Source organism: Mastigoproctus giganteus, chromosome 3, assembly GCF_048544385.1.
Source record: "Mastigoproctus giganteus isolate SK-2022 chromosome 3, ASM4854438v1, whole genome shotgun sequence".
NCBI lineage: Eukaryota > Metazoa > Arthropoda > Arachnida > Uropygi > Thelyphonidae > Mastigoproctus > Mastigoproctus giganteus.
The window spans coordinates 74,254,760-74,277,596 of NC_143577.1; the positions used below are offsets into that span (position 1 = coordinate 74,254,760).

Sequence of the window (22,837 nt, forward strand, 5' to 3'; positions counted from 1 at the left end):
TCGCCTGAGAGGGCATAAATTCAAATTGAGGAAAGGCAGTTTTAGGATAGATCTGTGGAAGTTTGCCTTTAGCCAGTGGGTGGTTGATTTGTGGAACAAACTTCCATCTGTCGTTGTAGAAGTTGATAGCTTAAATAGATTCAAGGCAGAACTAAGCAACCATTTGGAGCAAGTGGATGGGTGAAATGAGAAGGTTTTTTTTTTTTTTTTTTTTGGCTGACACTATATACGCTTGCTTTCTTGCATCATGTGCATTTGCTAATACTAATGATGCTGTGTTTTTGAAACTCAAGCTGAGAGGTTAAAATTAGTAATTCCTTCTATTATAGTTAATGACAAATCATAACTGTGGTGCAAAATTTATACAATCATATAGTGATTTTGTAAATTTAGTGATTAGAAATGAATAATATTGATATATGTACATTAAAAGTGTTGTTATCCAGCATGGATTAGGGCATTCCGGTTATATAAATTTTAGTGATCGGAATGTTTCATCAACCTAAATAGAACTAATGGATTTAGTTTTACTGTTGTAGAATTTTAGCTTTACTATTGTAATAGTAAAACTAAAATTGAGTATATACTAGTGCACCACCTCTATGCCAGGATATAAATGCTTCTGTTTGCCAGATCTTTCTGTTTATCTAAGTGCCAGATAAAAAAGCTTTTATTATAGATTTAAAAAAAAAAAGTGATGATACTACAGAAAAGATATGGTAAAGATAGGAAGAATAGTGGATTACCACAGAATTTTGAAATTCTTATGACCTTATAGTGTCTTAAGATTTTTTGGTTTTAAGTTTCTTTTAGTTTTAAAAAAATGCAATCTAAAATTTATGGACATAAGTATTACACACAGATACAGTTCAGTGAGCTGGTTTAATAGGTTGGTGCTTTAATAGTAATACTAATAGGTCTCAAAAGTTTCTACTCAAGTAAAGTAGGTTAATAAAATATGAGATAATGGTACTTTGTGTTCCTTATACAAGTTGAGATAAATTCACACACTCCAGACTGCCTATATTTTTTATAAAACCTTTTTTCATTATGAGTTCAATGCATCATTTTGTACATTACCAAAAACCAAACTAAGTTTGCCACGGTATGTTTTTGTAGGTTTATTAATTATATTATATTTATAAATTATAATTCTCTTAATGATGTGATTTTAAATTGTAATGTCTTTGGTTTTATATTTATGTTTAGGTTTTAAATATGTTACTTACACACTATCTTATTTCCAAAATACCACCCAATGTTACTATCCAGGACCCATCAATTGTTATAGGACTGGCTACCCTGGTATAACCAAGTTACATCATTTGATTTTATACTGTCATCTCAATGTTCAACATCTTGCTATCTCTTTCTAGTTTTTTCCACCTCCTGAAGTAATAGATTAATCGAGCAGATTAGCGATTTTCCATTTTCCTATAATTCACCATATTTCACCTGTTTTAGCATATTTTCTAGACTTCAACCTCTGATGCCACTGGAATAGATAACCTCTGCAATATCCTTCATCACTGTGTCTAACATATATAATGTGTTTTACATATATACTTTGACATTATATGATATATATTTATATATGACACTTAATTGCAGCTGATGATACATGAACTAGTGCAGAATTTTCTCAACAAGTTTGTTTTCCATTATGTTATCTGTATATTACCTTATACCACATCAGAAGCAATTTAATACTAATTATGATATATATATAGATAATGATGCTCACCTAATTGGTTGATGTATAGAAAAACTACTCTTATAAGGCTAACAGGAGGGACTGTTTTTACAGGAATGGGATATACTTAAATAGAAGGAGTGTAGGAATATTTGCTGTTGCTTTTGAGTCAGTGTTTGGTGATGGGAGAGATACACGGGTTAATAGATCAGCGATCCTCACACTTCCGGCAGCTTGGAAACTAAAGTGTGGGGAATTACAAGGCCTGCTGAGGATCCTCATGGGGGACAAACAAATATGTGTTAAAGTTACTAAAAGCAAAAACAGGCACACATTTACTTTTTTTTTTTTTTTATGAAAACCCCAAACACAAAAGGTATCAAAACCTATAGTACTTAGTACCGTGCATGGGTTGAAGGAGAAGTATTGGGGGAGGGAGATGCCGGAAACTTTGCTCTAGAGACTAAACATGGGTTTCACCACTTCAAGCCTCCAATAAGCAAAGTGGGGGTATTTCACCAGTTGATGAAAGTCATCTACCACCTAATGCTAGGAGCATAGTAAATAAATTTTACAAATTTTAAATATTGGTTGTCAAATACAGGCATTTTAGGGATATTAGAAACATGGTGCTACTAAAATGAGAGTAGAAGTAGAGTAGAGTCTTCATTATACTACTCATGGTTATGAGTATAATGAAGAACTATACAGACACATAGAGTAGGCCATTAAATCAGCATCTTGGCATGAGGACTTTCAATTGCCAGATATTAACAGAAACTTGTGGGCCGGTCACTTCAGTGCTGTAGTTGTAAAATTAACAGAAGGTATACTCTGGGAATGTTACATATGCAGAGAGTATACTGTGCTTATTAATTGAATTCCAGAGGGTTTTTTTTTTTTTTTTTGTTAGTTGTTGGCGCATTGGCTTCTGTGGCCATATTGCACCTCCCAAGGTTTTTGCATTTTGTACTGTGATCCAAGGCCGAGGCAGGATTCAAACTCGCGACCTTTAGGTTGCCAGGCAGGCACTTTACCCACCCGGCTAGCCCGGTTGGCAGAGGGTATAGCATATACCTGTATATATATATATATATATAGACACACATACACACGGCATATTTACTTATATATATGGCATATATATTAATAATAAAACTATAAGTATTGCCTAAGAATTAAATTCTAATTAATTTATTTTTTTTAATTTTCAGTAAATATTTTAATATTTGTTTTTTATCAAGTCATTCAAAAACAAGGTATACGCTGTTCACTTAAAAAAAAATCCAGAGGGTATATGGCATAAACCCTCAATTACAGCCCTAGGTCACTTATACAGTAGCAGAACATTTCGGGATTTACTGGATGAATCTTCAATATGAGCATATCAGAGAGGCACCAAGAGGAAGGAAAACCCTTTATCTGAGTCAGTCAACCTAAATGAATATATATATTTATTTATTATTATTGTTTATACATTCATAATTGTTTGAATATATCCTTGTTATTTCAATTTAATTATTTCACTGTAAATTGTTTTAGATAAGAGCCTTTGAATTACAGAAACACATTCATCATGATGCCTTGAAAGTATAAAAATCACCCCAACAAATTTTGCTGTGCATGGCTCTTTCCTAACTAAATCACTACATCATACGATCATGACAGATGTTGGCATGCTGTTGCCAGATGTTGTATGTTGTTGCCAGTTATTCTTTGGCTGTCCTCTAGGTGATCTGAATAAGGCATGGCACCACATGTTATTTGTACTGCTTGTTTGAATGGATTATATCATTGGTTGAACAATTGGTTGATGTAAAAATTCAATGCTGTTTGTCATACCTTGATATGGAGAGAGCCAAAAGACCATGATGGTGATTGTTACTTTTGTAAGTAGTAGTAGTAATAATAGTGGCATGTGATGCAAGAAAGCAAGCATATGAGCTTATGCAGCATCAGCCAAAAAAAAAAATTTACACAACAATTCCCTCTAAATGTTTGTCCAGTTCCTCCTTAAATTTATTTAACCTATCAACTTCCACAATGACAGATGGAAGTTTGTTCCAGCAATTAACCACCCTCTGGCTAAAGGCAAATTTCCACACAGCTATTCTACATCTGTCTTTCCTCAATTTGCATTTATGTCCCCTTAGGTTTGTAATCTGAACAAGAGGAAGAATCCCATCAGAATTCAGCATGCTCAACCCATTCAAGGCCTTATACACCTCAATCAGATCACCTCGCAGGTGCCTAGTCTCCAGCTGCTGCAATTTGCAGAATTTTTAAGCCTCTCTTGGTAAGAGGATCCCTTAATTTCCCTCACCAATCTTGTTGCCCTAGGCGCAATATGGCTTAAGTAGCTCTTGCGCCAGAAAAAACCACAACAACAACAACTTGTTGCCCTTCTGTACATGCTCAAGCAAATCTACATCCTTCCTAAAATGAGGCCTCCAGACACGTACACAGTACTCAAGGTATGGCCTGACCATTGCCTTATACAGAGGGACAATCACCTCCTTTTCTCTGCTAGCAAAATTCCTGTATATCATTGACAAAACCCATGACCTGCCCTGGCTGCCTGTCTGCATTGCTCAGAAAACTTCATATCTGACTGCACAATTACTCCCAGGTCTTTTTCATTTTCTACCACCTTAAGTGTAGTATCACACAGTTGGTACGTTCCTCTGGGATTACTTCTACCCATATGCAGTACTTTGCATTTGTCAATGTTAAACTTCAGTTGCCACTTCTCAACCCATCTTCCCAAATTTTGTAGATTCTGTTGCAGTAGCACACTGCCATTACTGTCATTAACAACCCTGCCAACCTTTGTATCATCTGCAAACTTCGACACTAAGCCTGATATACCTTCATCAGTATCATTTATAAATATACAAAACAACAGTGGACCCAACACCGAACCCTGTGGGACTCCACTAATAACATTAGTCCACGAAGAGCAGCACCCATTGGATACCACCCTCTGTCTTCTCCTACTCAATCATCCTTTTGTCCATTGTAGCAACTTACCCTTAATACCATTCTGCTCTAATTTGTACAGTAGTCTTCCGTGCACAATAGTGTCAAAAGCTTCCCTGAAATCCAAGTAAACGATATTAAAATTATTTTTTGCATCCAGTTCCTTTGTAACCACATCATAGTATCCAATCAAATTTGTCAGACAAGACTTTCCCTTAACAAACCCATGCTATATCTGAATTATTGCTGCAGTCTTGTCTAGATGATCCTGCAATGCACCTTTAACAGTGACTCCATTATTTTGCCGGGAACAGAAGTTAAACTAACTTGTCTGTAATTACTCGTGTCACCCTTCGATTCCCCCCTTTGTGAATTGGGGATACATTTGCACATCTCCAGTCCATGGGGACCTCCCCCGAGTCCAGGGATGCTCTCATAATTATGGCTCAGGGTTTGCTTGCTTCCTTTGCCACTGCCTCTAATATAACTGGATAGATCCCATCCACCCCAGGTGCCTTTCTTATGTTTAACTTCAACAGTTTTTCCTCCACTTTGCACTCAATTATTACAAAATCATTAAGCACCCTGCTACAATTTGATCAGCGCCTCTGTAGCCAGGTGGGCAGGAGCAGCAATGAGTAGCACACGCTTCTTGATTAGACCGGCATTCGAGCCCGTGACCACCAAATACGGAGGATGCGGAAACGTCAGGGAATGACCACCGCATATGCCCGGAGCAATATGGCCTTAGTTGCTAATGCTCCTAAAAACCAAATAACAACAACAACAGCTACAATTTGATAAACTTCTGGCATTTTCAATTCTTAACTCCTCATGTGTGAATGTAGATGCAAAATACTCATTCAGTTTGTTTGCTATCTGAGCAGGATCATCAACAGTCGAACCATCGATATCAAGTGGACCAATCAGATTCATCCCCTTCTTTAGAGTTTATATAAGTAAAGAAATCCTTGCTATTTTTCTTAGCATCCTTTGCCAAAGATTTCTCGTAATCTGCCTTCGCCTGCCTAACCTCCTTTGTGACTTGATTACAGACTAGCTTATATCTGCCATAGGTTTCTGAGAATCGTTACATGTGAATATAACTGGATTCTCAGCCAAGAATAAGTACAAGATTATTTATACAAACCTGAATTTTTTGATGAAGACCAATCTCCCACGATAACAGTATGCCATTTCCAGTACCTTCATTTCATGGACATATCAATATCAAAAAATAAACCAAGTTTTGGTGACATTCTTTATAGTAAACTGTCTGCTCTTTTACTGAAAGTTTTGAATTACATGAGTTTTTCAAGGAATTCTCACAAGTACATGCAATGTCTGAATGGCATCTCTCTTCAACTCCTCACATCAGAGTTTGAAAGCTGTTCTGTTGCATAATGGAAACTTAAAGCTATCCATCCCCATTGCCTGTTCATCTAAAGGAAACATACTATAAAACAAAGACATCACTCTAACCATCACTCATTAGAGGAACTTCATAGTCATTGGTATGTTAATGGATATGCAAGGAGGGTTCAAAAAATATCATTTCCTATGTCTTTGGGAAAGCTAGTCTACTGTAGACCATTACATCAAAAGCGACTGGCCAGAAAGAAGCATGTATGAGCTAGGTACAAGTAGTGTGTGGTATATTCTGTTAGTGGATCCAGTGAAGTTTTTCCTTCCACCTCTCCACATTAAACTTGGCATAATGAAGAGTTTTATGAAAAAAGTGAGTAAGATGAATTCAAGAGGATTTCATTGCTTGAGTGAAAAATTTCCAGAGATTAGTGCCATGAAAGTGAAAGAGCGAATCTTTGTAGGGTCTCAAATCAGAGAGCTTCTACAGGATGAAAGCTTTGAAAAATGCCTCAATGTATTAGAATTAAAAGCATGGCATGCTATCAAATGGCTTTGTAAAAACTGTTTGTCTCCCACATATAAAGATGGAATTCAGAAACTGCCCAGTGCATATAAAGAAATGGGATATTGTACATCACTGAAATTTCATTTCTTGTATTTCAGCTAGATATATTTCCCAAAAATCTTTGAACAGTGAGTGACAAACAGGAGGAACAATTCCATCAAGAGTCAGCGGAAAACTGCTACCAAGGTTTCTGGAACAAATGTATGTTGTGCAGATGATTTCTTTGGTATACAAAGCATACCAAAGAAATCATCTGCACAACATTTTTAAATTGTACGTATCTTTTTTACAATAGTATATTGTATTATTTTAATTAAGTATATTGGGTTTAAACTATGAAGTGATGAAAATATAATTATAACCAGTTTTGTGTTCTTTAATGAAATTGTCTTAACTTGTAATGATATTATAAGCAGTCATATAACAAAAACTACATATGTAGGAAACAACTGAAAACAGCCAATATAAGAGTGCAAAACTGATTTGTAAAAGTCTATTTACCTTTTTGATGAAAAAAGTTTCGTTTTACTGACCATTGAGTTATCAGCAATAACTCTTCATGCATTAAGAATCTTCAAATAAAGGAACCACTAGGTGACAGTAATCATAGTGTAGTATAGGATTTATTTAAATAAATGACTGTCAAAGGTAAAAGGAAGGGATTTTGCTTTTTCAGTGATGACTTTAATGGACTTAGACAGTGTTTCAAATCTTTTCAGTGAGATTTCAATTAATGCTAAATAAATAATCCTATTAAACTTTATACCAACTATGAGATATTGTTCAAGGTTTAGACCTAATGGATGTCAGATGAACTGATGAGACTGGTAACTGAGAAGAAAAATGCATGGGACAATTATAAATTTTCAGAAGATGCAGAGGCCTGCAGTGGGTATAAACTAATATGCAATCAAGTCAATAAGAGGTTTAAGCAGGCTAATGCAGATTATGAGAAATCTACCAAACCATGTGGTCCACTGGATGTGAATGGCATAACTGTTGAAGATCCTGTTCAGGTTGCTAACAAACTGAATAAATAGTGTATATCTACATTCACATGTGAAGAAGTTTTTCAGTATGGAGATACCAGAAGTATACCTGATTTTGACTGGGAGTTAAATGTTTTATGATAAGTGAAAGGAAAGTGGATGAAATATTATTGCAGCTGAAAGGAAATAAGGCACCCGGAGCTGATGAAATCTATCCAGTTATATTGAATGAAGCAGCAAAAGAGGTAATAAAATATGAGAGCATTCTTGGATTTGGGGGTGAGTTCCCTACAAACTGGAATATAGAAATGTTTCTCTTATTCACAAAAGGGTATCAAAGGACAAAGTAAGTAATTACAGATCTCTGCACTTAACTTCAGTGACAGAGAAAATAATGGAATCAATTAAAGAAGTAATGCAAGGTCAGCTTGACAGTTATAACAATTTATGACAGGTTATATGACAATTACAGCACAGATTTTGTTTAGCCAATCCGATTAGCTACTATGAAGTAGTTATAAAGGTACTTGTATGCATAAAATAATTTTGACATCATATACAGTATTTAGATTTTAGTATAGCATTTGATGTGTTTCCACATGAATGGCTGCTATACAGCTTGGAGCAGTGTGGCATTAAGGACAAGTTATTGCCATGAATAAAGGGATAATTGGATGGCAGGAGACCACAAATGGTTTATTAATGGACACTGCTCTGGACTAATGTTTTTAATGGAAATCCCTCATGGTTTGCTGCTGAGACCCTTACTGTTCAGTATTTATTAATGATATTGATCACCTGAGTAAATTACTTAGATACGTTGAAAACTGAAGTTGAGTTTTAACATTGATAATACAAGGCATTACATTTCGGTAGCAATAATCTCAGAATGTGGTACCCTGCTCTAAACAGAAGAGAATGAAAGAGACCTAGGGGTAATCATATAGTCTGGCATGAAGTTTTCTGAGAGAGGCTGGGAAGGCATCTCGTGAGGTTCTCTCAGTGATATGTCAAGGATTTTGCCAGCAGGGACAAGATGATCATCCCGTTGTATAAGGTTTTGCCACATCTTAGGTACTACATACAGGTCCAGAGGCCTCATTTTTGGGGCCCCAGGTGCCAAGCAATTCTGTGATCAAGTGACTTTGCTCTGAATTAGTGCTCTTTCTTGAAGTATAAATCGTTTCTTAAAGTATTTATTAACACACAATTAAATAATCTATAGTAAAGAAAGAAACTTTACTAGATTAAGAAGGAAAACAACCTTCTGTCTCTGGCGACTCCGTAGCCAGGTGGGCAGGAGCAGCAGTGCATGGCACATGCTTCTTGATTAGACCGGGGTTCGAGTCCGTCACCACCAAATATGGAGAATGCGGAAAGGTCAGAGAATGACCACTGCATATCCCCGGAGCAATATGGCCTTAGTTGCTAATGCTCCTAAAAAAAAACAAATAACAACAACAGCAACCTTATATTTTCTTTTCTTGTACATATCTTAATTACGAACCTTCTAGCGCTTGGTCACAGGGTGGCACTGCTCCTGCCTCCACGTGGTGGGGCGTAACCTGGAATGGAAAAGCTCTCCCTTCCAGGGCAAAATGGAGCGAACTGAATCCAATACCCAGAAACCCACTGGGTTGATGGATCCAAATGTAACCAATACAAGACACGAAGAATCTATTTCTCTTGGAGATACATCTAAAATTACTAGAAAAGGTGACAGAAATGACTCTGTCTCCACAAAGAAAATGAAAACTGACATAAACACCTTAAATGCCCCAGCATATCTAATAATACATTCAAATAATGAGAAATCGGCAGGCCAATTGTCACCTTTTCTCATACAAAAGAACCTTGAGAGTTATGCCGGTCCACCAAAAAATGTTAAGAGATTAAAATTGGGTGATATTTTAGTAGAAATGGTCCATTCTAAACATTCCGAAAGACTGTTGCAAATGACAACGTTCGCGGGAATACCAGTAACGGTGTCCCCTCACAATACCTTAAATACGTCAAAAGGTGTAATAACGGAATGGGACCTCCTAAATGTACCTGAAGGTGAAATTCAAAGCGAATTCCAGGAACAAGGAATAAATGAAAAGAATTACAATTAAAAAAGAAGGGATTGTCACCCCACTAGAAACCTGATACTCACTTTCAACACAGCGAAACCACCCAGATCAGTAAAAGCAGGATATCTACATTGCAATATTAGACCGTACATCCCGAATCCTCTCCACTGTTTCAACTGCTAGAAGTTTGGACACTCACAGACTGTATGTAGAGGAAAAATGTGTGCAAACTGTGGATCCCAAGAACATCTCACCTCTATTTGCACAGCTGGAAATTATAAATGTACAAACTGTAAAGGGGAACATACAGCATACTCAAGAGAGTGTGAAATCTTGAAGAAAGAATAAAGAATACAAAAGTACAAAGCAGAAAACGGAGTTACATATCAGGAAACGAAAAAAAGCAATTACAATAAATCTAGAAAATAAACCTTCTTACGTTCAAGTCACCACAACCAAAAAGAGCTTGGAAATGAGACTTCCAAATTGAAAATGCTGTGGAACACAAACAAAACAGATGTCTCAATTCCCCCAAGAGAATCAATTTCAGAATGGGCACGCAAATTTTACAAATCTTCTCCACCACAAAAACAACAAGAAAAATTGGTTAATACACCTTTATCTTTTCCCCTGGGTAATGCAGAGAATGTAAGAAGAAAAGTACTACAGAACAAATGGGTATTGAGGCAGGAAATACCAGAGAGGACCCCATCCTTGAAATATTTCAGAAGAAATGGATACATGAAGACCGTATTTCCCAAAGAAAGACAAATCCAAGGCAGAAAAATCGAAAACAGTCCCAAGGAACCAATCCGAGGGACCATCTAAACCGAAATGACAGATACAATTATCCAGTGGAACTGTCGAAGTTTCCGCGCAAACATTAACAATATTATAGACCTCATTACCCAGTATCATCCTTTAAGCATCTGCCTACAAGAAACTTATTTGAAATTACAGGACAACAGTATCATTAAAAACTATACCATATTCAGAAAGGACCGCTTATCGGATGGACCAAAGTGAGGAAGAGTTGTAGTATTAGTCAATAGACATGTGCCATCTCAAGCAATACCATTGAACATCCCCTTAGAAGCAGTTGCAGTCCGTCTAGCAATAGGCTTTGATATTACCGTAACCTCAATATATCTACCTCCTGGTCAACAACTCTACTTAAAAGATTTTGAAGCATTGATTGCCCAACTATCCTATCCATTCTTCATTTTAAGTGACCTAAATGGGCATCACACACTATGGGGCGATTCCAAAATAGACCAGAAGGGTAAACAAATCGAGAAAATAATAGTTGAGAACGACCTCATGATTCTCAATGATGGTACACATACATATTTCCACCTGCCATCAAAAAGCAGCTCTGCAGTAGACTTCAGTCTGTTCTCCCACACTGTATCTGATGATTCAGTGGACAGTGTATGAGAATCCATTGGGCAGCGATCACTATCCCATATTCTTGAAAATCACGAAGAAAGCTCCATGCCAAGCCATCAGACATCCCAAATGAAAAATATATGATGCAGATTGGGAAACTTTCAGGGTACTAACAAAATTAGATTGCAGTATTATTAAACAAGAATCGATAAAACCAGCAGTGGCTTATATCACAAATATCATTCTCCAGCAGCCGAAAAGACAATACCCAAAATTAATACTAACATTAGAATGTATCCAAAACCATGTTGGAACAGTGAGTGTCAGGAAGCTAAAAAAACAAAGGAATAGAGCCTGGAACCTCTTTAGCAAAAATCCAACAACAGATAATATAATCCAATTCAAGAGAGCCAGAGCTAAAGTCAGGAAAGTACACAAAATCAGCAAAAAAGTGACTTGGATGAAATTCGCATCCACTGTAACCAGTTCCACATCAGCTACACTTATCTGGAAGCAGATCAGAAAGGGCGCCTCCGTAGCCAGGTGGGAAGGAGCAGCAGTGCGTAGCACACGCTTCTTGATTAGACAGGGGTTCGAGCCCGTCACCACCAAATACGGAGGATGCGGAAAGGTCAGGGAATGACCACCGCATATCCCGGAGCAATATGGCTTTAGTTGCTAATGCTCCTAAAAACCAAATAACAAACAAACAAACAGATCAGAAAGATGACAAACAGTTCCCAAATAAACCCCACCCCATTACTGAATTGGAAAGGGCAGTTGGTTACAAATCCCTTAGATATTGTCAACTTGCTTTGTGAAAATTTTGCCAATACATCAGCTAATTTTACATACCCGACTACTTTCAAAACTCACAAGAATGAGGCCGAAAAAACAAATCTAAACTTTTCCACCAAAAATAGTGAACAGTACAACTTACCGCTCACAGTAGCAGAACTAAAACAAACCCTGCTACAGACGAAAAACAGCACAGTTGGCCCCAATGAAATACATTATGCAATGATACAACAATTAGATGAACAGTCTCAATTAGTCCTGTTAGATTTATTCAACAAGATATCTTAAATACTTTTCCAGACAAATGGCATCATGCAATAATACTAGCTTTCCCAAAACAAGGAAAAGTCCTATCAGATCCATAGAATTATCGCCCTATAGCTTTGACTAACTGCTTAGGCAAGATCCTGGAGAAAATGGTCAATAATAGACTAACTTGGTACTTGAAAATAATAATCTTCTCAATCCAGCACAATATGATTTTCGGAAAAATCGCTCTACGTTAGATGTACAATTGGAAAACCAGGTAAGAAATGCTTTTCTCAGAAAACAACATCAAGTCATGGTTAATTTTGATATCGAGAAAGCATACAATACCACATGGCATTATGGTATTCTTAAAAGGTTACATCAACTAGGCCTTAGAGGGCACCTACCCCTATACATATGCAATTTTCTTAAGAATAGAACTTTCCAAGTGCGAATTAACAATATCCTTTCAAAAACATTTGTCCAGGAAGGAGTCCCTCAGGGATCCATACTAAGTGCCACACTTTTTTTCAGTCCACTTCAGCACAATAATAGAACAAATACCAAACAACATCTTCACAATGCTGATGATTTCAGCATTTCTTATCAAGCACAACATATGAGGACAATAGAACGGCAATTACAAATAGCCATAAACAAAGTTATAAAATGGCCAGAAAGAAACGGATACAGAATTTCTGTGCAAAAGACTATGTATTCACTTTTGCAGGAAAAGGAATATCCATCTTGATCCAGAACTCAGACTGAAAGGACAGATCATTCCAGTGAAAAATAGTGTCCATTTCTTGGGACTTGTCTTTGACAATGAATTAACATTTTTGGAGCATATTAGACATATTAGATTTCAATGTCTGAAGAAAATGGACATCTTAAAGGTGCTATCCGCTATATCATGGGGAGCAGATAGAACAGTTCTACTACGATTATATCGATTACTCATCCGGTCTAAGTTAGACTATGGTGCCTCAGTTTGACTCAGCAAAACCTAGCACCCTGAGATGGCTCGATCCAGTACATCACTCTATGCTACGGATAGTCCTTGGGGCTTTCCAAACTTCACCTGTGCAGAGCCTCTATGCTGAGGCCCAAGGAACCTCCTTTCCAAATTAGAAGACATAATCAATTTCTTTATGCAGCTAAAATAAAATCCCTACCAGGAAATCCCCCCCCCTACAGAAAATTCTTTTTACATCAGAATGGGAGCAACAGTATCAACAGCAACAAAGAATCAATAAACCTGCAAACATGAGATTAAAAATCCTTGTCCTCAGCAGAAATCTTAACCTGGATAATATAACTCTGCTGAAGAAGCAGTCTGCACCACCACCACCATGGATAATCAAACTGCCTACATTCATTCCACTTTTGGAGCAAGCAAACACTTCCTCATATAAACTGTCAATAGCTACATGCTGCTTACAAGTCACAATTTTCAGTTCACTGCTTTTTATATACAGATGGCTCAAAAACTGAATCTCATGTGGGAGCGGCAGTCTACTTTTCAGACACCATATCGGCCCACAAACTCCCAAAAGACTGCAGCATTTATACTGCAGAACTGCAAGCCATTATGTTAGCGCCAAACCAAATTGAACATACAAGTTCTAGAGATAGCATTATTTTCACTGATTCCCTTAGCTCCATGATGGCAGTGCAAAATATCAATTCCAAAAGACATCCATTACAACAACAAATTCAGTACCGAATATCAAAACTCCTAGAACAAGGTCATAATATTAGATTTTGGTCCACTTGATATTGATGGGTCAACTGTTGATGGTCCTGCTCAGGTAGCTAACAAACTAAATGAATATTTTGCATCGACATTCACACATGAGGAGTTATTCAGCAAGAGGAATGCCAGAGGTGTATTCAACTCTAGCAGTAAGCTACAGAATCTTGAAATAACTGGGAGTAAAGTGGAGGAGAAACTGTTGAAGATAAACACAAGAAAGGCACCCGGGGTGGATGGGATCTATCCAGTTATATTAAAGGAGGCAGCAAAGGAAGTAAGCAAACCCTTAGCCATAATTATGAGAGCTTCCTTGGACTCAGGGGAAGTACCCATAGACTGGAAATGTGCAAATGTGACCCCAATTCACAAAGGAGGATCAAAGGCTGACACAAGTAATTATAGACCTGTGAGCTTAACTTCTGTTCCAGGAAAATTAATGGAGGCACTGGTTAAAGAAGCACTTCAGTTATAGCTCAGACACAGCATGGTTTTGTTAAGGGGAAGTCTTGCCTGACCAACTTGATTGGATACTATGATGCAGTCACAAAAGAACTGGATGCAGCTAATAACTTTGATATTATATACTTGGATCTTAGAAAGGCTTTTGATACTGTTGCACATGGAAGACTGCTACACAAATTGGAGCAGTGTGACATTGGAGGCAAATTGCTGCTATGGATAAAGGGGTGGTTGAGGGGGAGAAGACAGATAGTGGTAATCAATGGACACTGCTCATCGTGGACTAATGTTATTAGTGGAGTCCCTCAGGGCTCAGTGTTGGGTCCATTATTGTTTTCTGTATTTATAAATGATATTGATGATGGTATATCAAGCTTAATGTCCAAGTTTGCAGACGATACAAAGGTTGGCAGGGTTGTCAAGGACACTACTGACACTGTGCTGCTGCAACAGGATCTGGAAAGGTTGAGCAGATGGGCTGAGAGGTGGCAAATGAAGTTTAACATTGACAAATGTAAAGTACTACACATGGGAAACAGCAACCCCAGAGCAATGTATCAACTCTGTGCTACTACACTGACAGTGGTAGAGAATGAAAGGGACTTGGGGGTGGTTGTGCAGGCAGATATGAAGTTCTCTGAGCAGTGCAGACGGGCTGCAAGAGTAGCTCATGGAGTATTGTCAATGATATACAGGAATTTTTCCAGCAGGGATAAGGAGGTGATTATTCCATTGTATAAGGCAATGGTCAGGCCACACCTAGAGTACTGTATACAGGTCTGGAGGCCTCATTTCAAGAAGGATGTAGAGCTGCTGGAACGAGTACAGAGAAGGGCAACAAGATTAGTGAATGGAACAAAGGGGTGCTCTTACGAAGAAAGGCTTAAGTTTTGCAAATTACAGTGTCTGGAGACTAGGCACCAGCGAGGTGATCTGATAGAGGTGTATAAAGCCTTGAATGGTTTAAGCATGCTCAATGCTGATGGGATTCTTCCTCTAGCTCAGAAGAATCACCTGAGAGGGCATAAATTCAAATTGAGGAAAGACAGATGTAGGATAGACGTGCGGAAATTTGCCTTTAGCCAGCGGGTGGTTGGTTGGTGGAACAGACTTCCATCCCTTGTGGTGGAGGTTGATAGCCTAAATAAGTTTAAGGCTCAGCTGGACAGGTATTTTGAACGAACAGAGGGGTGAAGTGGAAGTGGGTTTTGTTTTTGGCTGATGCTGCATAAGCTTGCTTTCTTGCATCAAATGCCTCTACTAATGCTAATGCTAATTTTGCTGGATCCCAAGTCATGTCAGAATATATGGTAACGAACAAGCAGACAGAGCTACTAAAGAAGCAAGCGGCATCATTTCTGTATCAGAATATATCCCTTTCTCCAACTATAAACAAGTTATTCGTCACAGTGTGATACATCAATGGCAGCAGCAATGGCAAGTCTTAACCAATAACAAACTGCATCAAATTAAAAAACTTGCCCAACCATGGAAATCCAGCAAACAACAAAACAGACATAACGAAGTGATACTCGCAAGGTTAAGAATAGGACACACTCATTTCAGCCACTGTTATCTCTTGCGAGGAGACTATCCCCCTCCTTGTCCTACCTGTCATACACAACAAACAGTGGAACATGTACTGATTACTTGTCCGGTTTTTGTAGCAGAGCGCCGAAACTACTTTAAAGATCTAATAACCAAGCATCACTCCCTCACTTTCAAAACTATATTGGAAGACAGAAAAAATATAACAGATGTTTTTTCAGTTTCTCAAGGAAATAAACTTCTATAACCCTGTTATCCCTGTATTAAGTTATACAGACTTCTTGATCCTTCGAAAGTATTTCAAGCAAAACACAAGCACAAAGAGAACTGCCATATGAAACCTTCAAGGTGCATTTTAGCCACAGCTCTTGCGCCAAGAACTCATAAATCAATCAATCAATCAACCTCATTTTTGGAAGCATGTGGATGTGTTGTAATGAGTACAAAGAAGAGCAGCAAGATGTCAAGGACACAAAAGTGTATTCTTACCATGAAAGACATTGAGTTTTGTAAATTGCAGTATCTGGAAACTGGGTATCTATGAGGCGTCTTGACTGTAGTATTTAAATAGATTGAGTAAACTAAATGGCAGTGTCCTTATTCCTTTTAAGTCGACACACAAGGAGATATAAATTGAAAGAGAATAGTTGTGATTTTATTGTGAATATAAAATCACAACTATCCTCTATGCGAAGATAGGTGAAATTTTTTTTTTCACTCAAAGAGTAATTGATTATGGAATAAACTTCCATCCGGTGTGGTAGAAGTAGGCAGTTTAAATAAATTTAAATGATTAGACAAGTTATTAGAGGGAATAGGCAAGTAGGTAGGTTTTTTTTTTTTTTTTTTTTTTTGCTGCTTCCTTGCATCATTTTGTCATTACAAATACTGTTAACATTGGCATAAGTAATAAGTGTTATTGAATTGACTGTACAAACAGGAATGAATTCATTTGTAGACAGTCCAAATATTTAAATAAAATTTATAAAATATTTATCTGATGATAAAGAGCTGATCATCAAATAAATTTTTATAAAAATACAATGAATAATAATATTTTCTTGTCTTACTCTTATCAGCCCACTGAAATAGAATGTAATAATAAAAAAAGAATTGTGAAAAATTAGCATATACTTTAAAATTTTAATAGATACGGAGATGGTCCTTCAGGAATTAAAATAGCAGTAGTATTATGTGGAGATACACTAAACCAAACTGTTGTTACTCTGAAGTCTGCTGTAGCCTTATCTTTATCCCACCTTCACTTAATTATAATAGCAGATGATCAAAATAGGGATGCAGTTGAAGAAAAGGTAGGTGAAATTATAAATTATATAGAATATAAGGACATTGCAAGCACTTCAGTTAATTGTGATTGTCACTTTGTTATCAAAATTAATGTTATTCAGTATATTATTAAGTATTATGTGAAGATACAATGTATTAACCTATATTGCATTGTCAAAAGGTGTGGAATGACCCCCTCTCATTGCAGGACACTGTTTGTTACTACAAATTATACAAATATTTTAGCATATAAAGATGATCGACAATTAGCTCATAATTCATTTCAAATATATACATTGAATGATGAACATGCAGTGAGGAAATCGTAGTTGGATGCCATTTGGGAAAAATTTCTGTTTGTGATTGCACAGGAATTAAGGATTCTAAGCCAACAGTTGGCAATATCCTGAAGAAAGGAAATCGAGAAGCAACACTGAACTTAAAAAATGATCAGCAGGAATAAAATACAAAGATGTATTTTATCTTCAACACCTGACTTGCAGGTGCTGAAGCACCTTGAGGTGGTTGACTTGGTGCATTATAGCCTTAGATGCTAATGCGCCATAAAACTCTAAAACAAACAAACCTTGAGGTGGATGACTACTTCATCACACCATCAAACCCTACAGCAGCATTTCCCAAACTGTGTTCTGCGTAGCACCAGTGTTCCATCAGATGTGAACAAGTGTTCCGCGAAAAATCGTAATTAATAATTAAAAAAATAAAATAAATAACTTTTGCATATTTGTAGGATACACCACTTTTGTATTATTATAATTTTTAACATTATTTATTTATTTATCTATTTATTTTTTTCGGTTATTAATGTACTGGCATAGACTAATAATCAAATAGACCGCGGAACACTTTATTTTGGCGGGTTTTGCATAGAAAAGTATGTGTAGAGGTAATGACATCTACAAAAAAGTAGCAATGTAGTGGTCAAATATGCCATTCATATGCAATTTAGTCTGGAGTACATAGGGTGAAGGAGAGGGTGAAGTGAACTGATATCATAACTAAACTCACTTCCTTGTATAATTTTTTTTGATAATTATCAGTATTTTGAAATATAATTATTAAAATAAATAAATGGATTTTTTGTTGAAAAAAGGAACTTTAAAACGAGAAGCAAGTACTTCTAGTATTGCAACCATGGTCGATAAAAACGAACACAATATTGTGACACTTCAAAGTGAGGATGAACAATCGCAGCCTTTTGTTCCCCAAAAATCCGAAGTGAAAAAACAGGAACCAACTAATAAAAGACCGAAACGAAAGTATAATGACAGTTATTTGAATTTCGGTGTTACATGTGTTGGAAATAAAGGGCTCCTGATGCACAGTGCATTGATTGTAATAAAATATTAGCAAATAGTTCTTTTACTTAGATTGGGGGGATACAAGGACTAATAGATTAACAGTAGCCACTGGCAGAGGTGAAAGTGATTCTTGCACTGCTTCTATTGGAATGAGCCGCAGCCTGGAAAATAAGATGCAGGATATTTCAGAGACTGCTGGGAATCATTGTGGTACAAGTAAACACATGGGTTGTGTTAGGGTAGCTAAGAAAAAGAACAGGTGCATGTATACTTGCGTGTACACCAATGCTAGGAGTTTAGTAAATAAATTTGATGAATTTGAGGTATTGCTCAAAACATCAAAGGCAGATATTGTGGGGATTTCAGAGACGTGGTGTCACACAGATATAAGGAATGCAGAACTGGAATTTGGGGAGTACAATGTCTACAGAAAGGATAGACAGGATAGGAAGGGAGTAGGGGTTATGCTATTAGTTAAAAAACACATAAAATCCAAGGAAGTGAAGCCAGTCGACATCGCTGGACAATGCAGTGTCGAGTCAGTTTGGTGTGACATAAGCATTGGGAGATCAAAATTGAGAGTAGGAGTGTGCTATAGGCCTAATGACTCTGATGAGTATAATAAGAAACTGTTCGGAGAAATAGAGTGGGCCAGTAAATCAGAGAGTCTTATAATGGGAGATTTTAATTTCCCAGATATTGACTGGAATTTGGGGGCTGGTCACTCACACACTAGCAGGGCTTTTGTGGATTTATTGGATGATTGTTTTCTACATCAGCATGTTCAGGAGGCAACTAGAGAGAGTAATACTCTTGATTTGATTATCAGTAGTGATTCTTCATGCATTAAGAATCTGCAGATAAATGAACCACTAGGTGGCAGTGATCACAGTGTGCTGAAGTGGGAGTTACTCAAAGAGGTAACTACCATTAGGGGTAAAGGGAAGGGGTATTGATTTCGTTAAGGCGACTACAATGGACTGAGACAGTATTTAAATTCTATACAGTGGGATCAACTGATGATATTGCCAACAGCAAATTCAAAATGGGAAGCATTCAAAGAACTTATCTTGGAAGCTACTAGGCTTTACATACCAACTAAGAAATATTGTTCAAGGTTTAGGCCTAAATGGATGTCAGATGAACTAATGAGGCATATGGCAGAGAAGAAAAATGCATGGGATACATACAAATTAACACGTGACACAGACGCCTATGATAGATACAAGTTGATCTGTAACCAAGTTACAAAGGAGGTTAGGCAGGCGAAGGCAGATTACAAGAAATCCTTGGCAAGGGATGCGAAGAAAAACAGCAAAGAGTTCTTTACTTATGTAAACTCTAGAAGGAAGGGGATGAATCAGATTGGTCCACTTGAGATCGATGGGTCAACTGTTGAGGACCCTGCTCAGGTAGCTAACAAACTAAATGAATATTTTGCATCGACATTCACACATGAGGAGTTATTCAGCGAGGGGAATGCCAGAGGTGTATTCAACTCTAGCAGTAAGCTAGAGAATCTTGTAATAACTGAGAGCAAAGTGGAGGAGAAATTGTTGAAGATAAACACAAGAAAGGCACCTGGGGTGGATGGGATCTATCCAGTTATATTAAAGGAGGCAGCAAAGGAAGTAAGCAAACCCTTAGCCATAATTATGAGAGCTTCCTTGGACTCAGGGGAGGTACGCACGGACTGGAGATGTGCAAATGTGACCCCAATTCACAAAGGGGGATCAAAGGCTGACACAAGTAATTATAGACCTGTGCGTTTAACTTCTGTTCCCAGAAAATTAATGGAGGCACTGGTTAAAGAAGCACTGCAGGATCATCTAGACAAGACTTCAGTTATAGCTAGGACACAGCATGGTTTTGTTAAGGGTAAGTCTTGCCTGACCAATTTGATTGGATACTATGATGCAGTCACAAAGAACTGGATGCAGGGAATAACTTTGATATTATATACTTGGATCTTAGAAAGGCTTTTGATACTGTTGCACATGGAAGACTGCTGCACAAATTGGAGCAGTGTGGCATTGGAGGCAAATTGCTGCTATGGATAAAGGGGTGGTTGAGGGGGAGAAGACAGAGAGTGGTAATCAATGGACACTGCTCATCGTGGACTAATGTTATTAGTGGAGTCCCTCAAGGTTCAGTATTGGGTCCTTTATTGTTTTCTGTATTTATAAATGATATTGATGATGGTATATCAGGCTTAATGTCCAAGTTTGCAGACGATACGAAGGTTGGCAGGGTTGTCAAGGACACTACTGACACTATGCTACTGCAACAGGATTTGGAAAGGTTGAGCAGATGGGCTTCGAGGTGGCAAATGAAGTTTAACATTGACAAATGTAAAGTACTACATATGGGAAACAGCAACCCCAGAGCAACGTATCAACTCTGTGGTACTACACTGACAGTGGTAGAGAATGAAAGGGACCTGGGGGTGGTTGTGCAGGCAGATATGAAGTTCTCTGAGTAGTGCAGACGGGCTGCAAGAGTAGCTCATGGTGTATTGTCAATGATATATAGGAATTTTTCTAGCAGGGATAAGGAGGTGATTATTCCATTGTATAAAGCAATGGTCAGGCCACACCTAGAGTACTGTATACAGGCCTGGAGGCCTCATTTCAAGAAGGATGTAGAGCTGCTGGAACGAGTACAGAGAAGGGCAACTAGATTGGTGAATGGGACAAAGGGGTGCTCTTATGAAGAAAGGCTTAAGTTTTGCGAATTAGTGTCTGGAAACTAGGCACCAGCGAGGTGATCTGATGGAGGTGTACAAAGCCTTGAATGGTTTGAGCATGCTCAATGCTGATGGGATTCTTCCTCTTGCTCAGAATAATCACCTGAGAGGGCATAAATTCAAATTGAGGAAAGACAGATGTTGGATAGATGTGCGGAAATTTGCCTTTAGCCAGCGGGTGGTTGGTAGGTGGAACAGACTTCCATCCCTTGTCATGTTACTTTCTTTTTTTTTTTTTTGGCTGATGCTGCATAAGCTTGCTTTCTTGCATCAAATGCCTCTACTAATGCTAATACTCCCGCTAAACTTATATTTTGTAAGTGTTCCGTAAATATATTGTGAGATGAAAAGTGTTCCATAGATATATTGAGAGTTGAAAAGTGTTCTATTACTAAAAAAGTTTGGGAAATGCTGCCCTACAGAATTTGAGTTTGGATCTGTGCTGCTGCATGCTATAAATTTTCACAGAAGAGTTACAGCCAACAGGCCTTTGATAACAGAAAAAAAAAAAAAAAAAAATGTACGTACAATTAAAAGGCATGCTGAACCTGGACTATGGATCAGTGGAAATTGGTCCTCTGAAAAAAGTCACTGTGCATCTTGTTCCAGTCTGATGGTCACATTTGAGTGTGGAAGACACCTACAAATACTTATTATCTGAGTGTGTCCTTCCAACTGTAAAGTTGGGAGGAGTTGTCATGGTCTGGGAGTGTTTCTCATGGTTTGAACTAGGTCTACTGGGTACATAGAACAGAATGCTGCATCCTATGTTACTGTTCTAGACAATTCTGTGTTCCCTACATTGTGACAATTTTATGGAAACAGTCAAAAACAAGAATCGTGAATATGTTATTTGAAAAGAATAACATTGATATGTTGCTGAGGGCAACATAATGCTCAGACCTCAACCCGGTTGAACATCTTTGGGATAAATAGAAACATGAAATTAGGGTAAGGTTGAGCTTTTCTTTGTTAATGGAACTACTAGGCTTTTCATACAAACTAAGAAATACTGGTTTAGGCCTAAATGAATGTCAGATGTGAACTAATGAAAGTCGTGCCAGAGAAGAAAAATGTGTGGGATAACATATAAATTGTCAGGTGACACAGATGCCTATGGTAGATAAAAGCTAGTCTGTAATCAAATCACAAAGGAGGTTAGGCAAGCAAAAGCATATTACGAGAAATCTTGGCAAATGATGCAAAGACTACTTTAAATTCTAGAAGGATGAGGATGAATCAGATTGGTCCACTTGATATTGATGGTTTGACTGTTTATGATCCTGCTCAGGTAGTGGACAAACTGAATGGGTATTTTGCATCTATGTTCATGTGGTATTCTGTGGGAAGTGGAGACCAGAAGTTTATCAAACTCTAACAGGGAGCTAAATGAGAGGAAAGTGAAGGAGAAATTGTTGAAGTTAAACATAAGGAAGGTACCTGTGGTGGTGATATCTATCCAGTTATATTAAGGGAGGCAGCAAAAGAAGTAAGAAAACCCTTAGCCATAATTTTGAGAGCCACCTTGGACTCAGGGGAGGTCCCCATGGACTGGAGATGTGCAAATATATCCCTAATTCACAAAGGGATATCAGAGGGTAACACAAATAGTTATAG

The 22,837-nt window shown here is 37.6% G+C and overlaps 1 protein-coding gene across 1 annotated transcript in view; it reads left to right on the top strand.

The window, feature by feature from the left end:
• LOC150088084 (glucoside xylosyltransferase 1-like) overlaps window positions 1-22,837 on the top strand; it is an 81,356-nt gene that overhangs the window by 11,161 nt on the left and 47,358 nt on the right. The window contains exon 2 of the mRNA XM_090370011.1: window positions 17,016-17,178. Within this exon, the coding sequence (XP_090226137.1) occupies window positions 17,016-17,178 (163 nt within the window). The remainder of the gene's footprint in view (window positions 1-17,015; window positions 17,179-22,837) is intronic.